The sequence below is a fragment of the Abramis brama genome (assembly GCF_963993115.1).
Source record: "Abramis brama genome assembly, chromosome: 1".
Classification (NCBI taxonomy): Eukaryota; Metazoa; Chordata; class Actinopteri; order Cypriniformes; family Leuciscidae; genus Abramis; species Abramis brama.
The window spans coordinates 24137821-24144150 of record NC_139963.1 but is presented as its reverse complement, the minus strand read 5'-3'; the positions used below and the strand labels follow the sequence as shown (position 1 = coordinate 24144150).

The 6330-nt window shown below is 36.7% G+C and overlaps 1 protein-coding gene across 1 annotated transcript; it reads right to left on the bottom strand.

Annotated features, from left to right (window-relative positions):
* Positions 1-2165: 2165 nt before the first annotated feature.
* On the bottom strand, positions 2166-6189 carry ndufa4a (NDUFA4 mitochondrial complex associated a). The gene is made up of 4 exons (XM_084131944.1): positions 5788-6189; positions 4311-4399; positions 3739-3799; positions 2166-2465 (listed from the first exon to the last, which is right to left on the bottom strand). Exons 1-4 carry the CDS (start codon positions 5827-5829, stop codon positions 2409-2411), a joined length of 249 nt encoding a protein of 82 aa, XP_083988070.1. The 5' UTR covers positions 5830-6189; the 3' UTR covers positions 2166-2408.
* Between the last annotated feature and the right edge of the window lie 141 nt (positions 6190-6330).

Sequence of the window (6330 nt, the reverse complement as noted above, 5' to 3'; positions counted from 1 at the left end):
AAAGCAGCTTGTTCCGTTCCGTTCAGGGTACCGGATTTATAAGAACAAACTGTATACAACTGAACAGCAAAGCTTGCATTTGAAACTAAAGATAGGCTACACCGGATGAGGTAGCCTAGGTGTGATGGAAATAATAGCTACTCTCGCTCTCTAGATAGGCTATATAGTCTAGGCTATATAGTGTGAAATTAAAATATATCCAAAAAGGACATAACTCACTATCTCAAAACTATAAACAAATACAGTAGCCTAAACATATGTTAAATTAACAATGTTGAAAGAAATAATTTAAAATGTAGGCTATCTATTGTTAAACATGTTTCCCAAATATTCAGCAATGCAAGAGGGGAAATCAGATCATTTAGGGCTAGCCTATACAGAATTTTAAATTAAGTTACATTTGTTCTGAATTTGCATCTTTCGCTTGTCGGGTCAGTCCATAAACATTAGATATAAGTAGGTTAAAGGTAGTGGCCCTGTATGCAGCTGTATACTATTGCACAATCACTTCAATAACTTCCTCCTCGCATGAAGGAAAACATGGCAAAATCATAGATCTCATCAGAGACTTTCTTTTACATGTACTCCACCTCTGACTGGAACATCCTTTTCAATCCAAAGCCATTCCAAAAATACTACCGGTAGTTAGCAGTTGTTGTCTTCCTTTCATCTGCTAGAGGGCACTACCGTGCAGATGCAATGTTTTGCCATCAGCCAGGAAAACAGAGGAGTGTTGATTACTCACCATCGCTCAAGCGTAGTGAAAAGAGGAGCAAGTCTTGATTTTCACTTGAAATCACACTTTTATCTATATGTGGAAGTGTCTCAGAATCACTGATACAAACAAACACCAACATAATCATGACACAAAGCAGCAACCAAGTTCATTCATGCAGGAAAGCAGTAGTGAGACTAGTTCTTTTTAAAGACATCATGAAATCAAAATAGACTATTCTTATTGTTGTATGGAATATTGCATTGCAATGTTTATTAGGCTATAAATTATTTATTATAAACCCTCATAATCTTTAATCGAAATAATTTTCATTTCATGCCAACTTTAAAAAAATGACTTTCCAGTCTTGCTTTAAGGGGGCTTAAACAACTGTCACCAATATGCACCATATAGTATACAACTGAAATTATTAGGTGAAGCACAATGTAATGAATTGTATTTTTGCCTGTTTGAACACTGTTATATCTGACTCAAAAAAAAAAAAAAATATCTGGCTCAAAGCAGTTTCATCATCTTAGTGCTGATGTATGCGCCTCATGAGGTTAGTAACACAACCTGATAACATGATGGACAAGGACAAAGGCAACATTTCTTCATGTTAACATCTCACTACTCTCAGCTGTGGAAGAAAACATCTTGTGCGCTACTAGAGCAAACACATACTAGTGGCTCCCTTGAAAGGTTGCCGAGGTGCCTTAGTGGGCCCCGGACCCCTGGATGAGAAACACTGTGCTAGATGGTTGCTCCAAGAAGTATTGATTTTATTTAAAGAATTATTGTTATATTGAAATAATCCAACCCGAGTAACATGCTTTAAAAAATGCTTTCTTCCTTTTTCCCCTCAATAACTATGAAGAGCACAGTACTCAAACCTTCTGGAATCACAAAATCAACCATGGTTAAAGTTGGCATGAAATGAAAATTCACCTAATTTCTTGCATTCATCTGCCACCAATTTTAAGTGCAACGGCCCATTTTAAAATCCAATCACCATCTGATGTATAGAACCAAATCCCCGCCCTACATTTATTCTTTTTCAGTAATCCGTTACACTCAGATGTACGTCACAAGGAGGAAGAAAAGCTGTTGCTATTCTAATCACTGATATAGTGGATATTGACTACAATGACTGAACAAACAGACTGGATTTAATCTCTTGCAAAATAGAAATATGGACAGCAAATCAAAGATCAGATGTGAAAGTTAAATCAGTTTTGGGTGCAGTGTGAACATAACCTTCTGGTGCGGTCACATTAGTGAAATTTCATGTGCAAAAAAAATGTCCATTACCCATTATCAACAGCGTAGAAATGTATGGAGCACAGCTCGGACAGAAGTCGGCTTCAAACCATGCAGCTTTCTGTAGGTCAGCACGGAAAAGCTTGTTCTAAATTTCATACAAGCACCAACATAATCATGACTCATCAACTGTTTTTTCAATGTATGTGGGAGAAAACCCTTTATTAATCGTTTCTGACTACAAAGAATGGGAAGAAAATACAAGAGACATCATAGACGTTAAAAAGGGATCCAGATAAGCAAAAACAACATTTGTGCCATTTAGTCTCTTTGCATAAATTAATATAGGAACAAGGGCCGTGGAGGAAAAGTGTGCGGACTTCTTCTTGTTCTTTAATTTGATTTTAAGCCTTTGGTTCAGCACTGGACATGTTTAGTAGTCAGGACGGTCCTTCTTCAGCTTGCTGTAGTCCATGTTCACTGCGTAGAACTTGAAATGGGAAAACAGAAAAGTGATGATACAAAATAAGCAGGTTAACATTATGCACTCAGCAAAATCCATTAACTCAGCTGCCTGTGTATGTATTGAACTTGAACTTGAACTCTACTCCACATCAAATACACATTAAGACACAAGCTTGATTAGATTTGTACTAACTAACAGCACACATAAAATGAGCTTATGAAGCGCTTAATGAATTAAACTCATTAAGATCTTAGATTAGGTTCTGATACGGTCCTTCAGTCACATCTTTTAATAGGATCCCCCTTAGGCGCTCCAACAACAATGGCGTGTTTAAGCGTTTTACTAACACCACATATGCTGGTCAGTTAGATTTCAAACTCAAAATTACTGTCGCTTACTGGATGCTAAACATCTCGAAAAGTGCTTTATCACCACATCAAAACAATTTTATCAATTACCACAGATTACAACTTAGACTTGTCCCATCAGCTCATTAAAACTAAGCTAAAATCGTGTTCAAGGTAATGCGGTTACAATGCAAGTCTATTCCAGAAGCTCTAAATGTAGAAATGCACAGTTCAATGTAATTATAATAATTCTTCAGAACAAAAATGTGCTGTTTGAGCTGTAAAGCTCCAAAACATATTTAGCAGGTTCACCCTTGTAAAAAGTTATCGTGATGCCAGTGTCATGTTAACATGGTTGAGTTCTAATGTTTATCCTAATGTAATGCAGGGCTCTACAGTGCGACCAAATGACGGTGTACGACTGTGAAAATATTTGGATGCAACGATGTGACCTAATCAAAGCTCATGAATGGTTGTATACTGGTTCCAAAATTAATACTCTGTAAGAACCAAATCCAAGTAAAAAGAGCAAAGGCTGTAATTTGATGTAATGTACTATATAATGTATATTTAATTTTTATATTATTATAGCATAGTAATATTGAATGGATTTTCATAAAAACAACAGTCATGGCTCACACTGTTACTGAATTGTCTTTATTAATAAGCTCAGTTTTCTCATGCCTACTTGTGAATGTTATATTGTGGCGCATAAACTAAATAAAATTATAAGTTGAGCCCTGCAGTGGCTCATTTCATTCAAAGTGCTTTACTGTGAATACAACCGTTTCAAACTGAAGTACAAATCCAAATTATTTTCTGTGGTATTCAAGAGAATTCCACACATGCTGTCGATAGAGCTTCGGTTGAACCCAGGACATTCCTTTAAAGTCATGGGGGGGGTGCATCCTGACAATTGAGTTTAAATGATCAATGCTCATGTATCATACCTTGTACTGATCAGTGGGCTCCATTTTATTCCAGGGCTCTGGGTTGTTCTTTCTGTCCCAGCTGTGGATATGAAGCAAATGAGTGCACAAATAAACAAGGCATGCATGATAAAACTAAACAAAAGAGTTGACATGAACATCTGATCAGCACTGTTGTTCTCTCACAATTGATTGTGTCAAGGTATGAAGAATCACACGTTTTTGTGGCATTGCACAGCATCAGCTTAAGGCTGTCTACACTCGACAAAGCAACTGTTGCAAATCCTTTTGTTCTTTGAGTCAGGAGTAGCGTGAGTGCTTGAAGTACGTCAGAAATAGATGGGGGCATCTGTTTATTGTCGAGAATCTGTCGTGACGCATCGAGTGTACAGACAGAATCACTTATTATAATGGGTTCTATTTGCTTTTGTTGTGTTGCGCCACTCACGTCTGGTGTAGACACGGTGTTTGATCTTAGCAGCAATTGCTCTTCAATTAAAAAAAAGGAATGAGGCCTTTCAGTTATGTTTTTGTATCCATTGTGAGAGACAGGTGATTAATGGACTTGTATCTTCTGTAGAACAGACGCTTACCAGACATCTGGGTTACGCAAGGCCAGGCGAGCCAGATATGTCAGAGACATGGTGCATCCACCGCCAATGAAAATGAAAAGTGGGATCAACTATGGTGGGAGATGAACAAAAACAAAACAAAAGATACATAAAGCAACTGTGACTTGAAGCCAAATGACTTGAAGGTGATGCATTAAACTTTGAAATTATGGATGATGATGGTGTCTCAACTGGGTTTGGCTTCAGGATGCCAATTTTACATTGTATAACAGTTAACAACCCTATAATTCACTTATTGTACAAAAGTAAAATGTACAGAACCATATTATAGACCTCCAGGTGAGAACCACAGATCTAGATAAGGCTATACAGTAATGACTGACATTACTGTTACATAAAATTGTTCACAAATGTAACAGTAATGACTGACATTACTGTTACATAAAATTGTTCACAAATGTTGCTTCATGGCAACACAAAGGCCTTAAATAACACAAATAATACATTAGAGTTTCTCTGCTTCAAACCTTTACAAGCAAATGCCTTCTCAGTCTTCAGAAACTGTAAGTGGTTAGGAGATCATTCCCAGCCAAGATTTAACAGCAGTCATTAAACTATAATATAGGGTTGACTAACAAAAAAATAATAATACAAACAATACGAAGTAAATGGCTCTAATAGTTTAAAAGTAAAAGTGTTTTTAGGCCACACTTGTCAGTCTGTCCTCAGTTTAACACGCTCGTCCTTGAGCGGTCATGTGACACGCAGGCCTCCTGTGACACATAAAACTAAACTCGCTTCAATGGCATTTAATTTCAAGCTAATTTAAGGTTCATCTAATTACTCGCATAAAGACTCGCAATAAACATGCGGCTAGTCCATTACAATAGGAAAGTGTGTTGTTTACTTGTGACGGTCGTGACTGTTTGACACGTTTGTGTAGTTGTTGCAACTCAACATGAACATTTTGTGAGCTTTACAATATATTTCTTTTATGTATATTTTATACCCGATTGAAAACTTATTCTGAACTTAATGTTATTAATTGAAAAATGCTCAATATCTGCAATTGTACGAAACTGCATGCACAATATTAATTCAATGAAAAAAAATAAAAACAAAAAAACTCATTGACCTTTTTGATCTCCATAGTTACTGACAGTCGTTTTTATGTATTTATCTTATTGAGATTGCACCAAAAAACGAAACATTTATATTCGATCAAATGTTTTAGACTGACATTTCCATGAACTTTTATTGTTTTAATCATTTCTATTACTTTTCCAGACCTGGGAACCACACTTTTTAAAATTCCTGATATTTCCAGGATTTATTTAAAACATATATAAGGATTAATTTGTGTGTATTCAGCGGTGTAAATATCTAAACTGGTGGCACGTCTAGCATTCCGCAGCAGGGACGCTAACAGGCTAGCGACAACGTTTGCACAACTCGCTCTTTAACAGAATAACTCGTCCTGAAATCATAATTCACTTACGGCAGGGTGGCTTCTGAGTTGCCGGCTGACCGTGCTCAGCATTATGACTGATGAGATGATTTAAATTCTCCCAAAAATGTACAGAAAAAAAGGAAGTGAACGTGGCCCGTTCGAGAGCTCTATCAGGACAGCTTCAACACTGAGAGAATAGGACACGGTCCGTGGGGGTCTTATTGAGTTTGCCTGATTTGTTATTTTATAGTTAGACAAACGTTGTCATCTCGTTTCAGTTAATAAATACGTATAACAGTGTAATAATTAAAATGTTAACCAAATAATGATAATAAAAATGATAAATAAATGATAATATGATTATATGCGGAGGTATTTTGTAAAGGCGATGCTGTGGATACCCATTCGAAGGCGCGGTACTGGGTTCTTACTGGTCGCTGAATCTGATCTGATCTAGGGTCAGTTTGAGAGTTCGCACGAACACTGTTGATTTTAGATATCTGATCCCACATCAGAAAGAACATTTAAGGACTTTAGACTAGAAGGTCGTTCTAGGTCGTAATTGTGTTTTACATTGTTACTAATGAGAAA

What these genes read in the sequence shown, in the direction of transcription:
- ndufa4a (XM_084131944.1), bottom strand. Translation starts at nt 5,829, where the DNA reads ATGCTGAGCACGGTCAGCCGGCAACTCAGAAGCCACCCTGCC. An exon ending in AACTCAGAAGCCACCCTGCC is followed by an intron (nt 4,400 to 5,787) that starts GTAAGTGAATTA and finishes CTCCCACCATAG; the next exon opens with TTGATCCCACTTTTCATTTT. An exon ending in TTGCGTAACCCAGATGTCTG is followed by an intron (nt 3,800 to 4,310) that starts GTAAGCGTCTGT and finishes TCATATCCACAG; the next exon opens with CTGGGACAGAAAGAACAACC.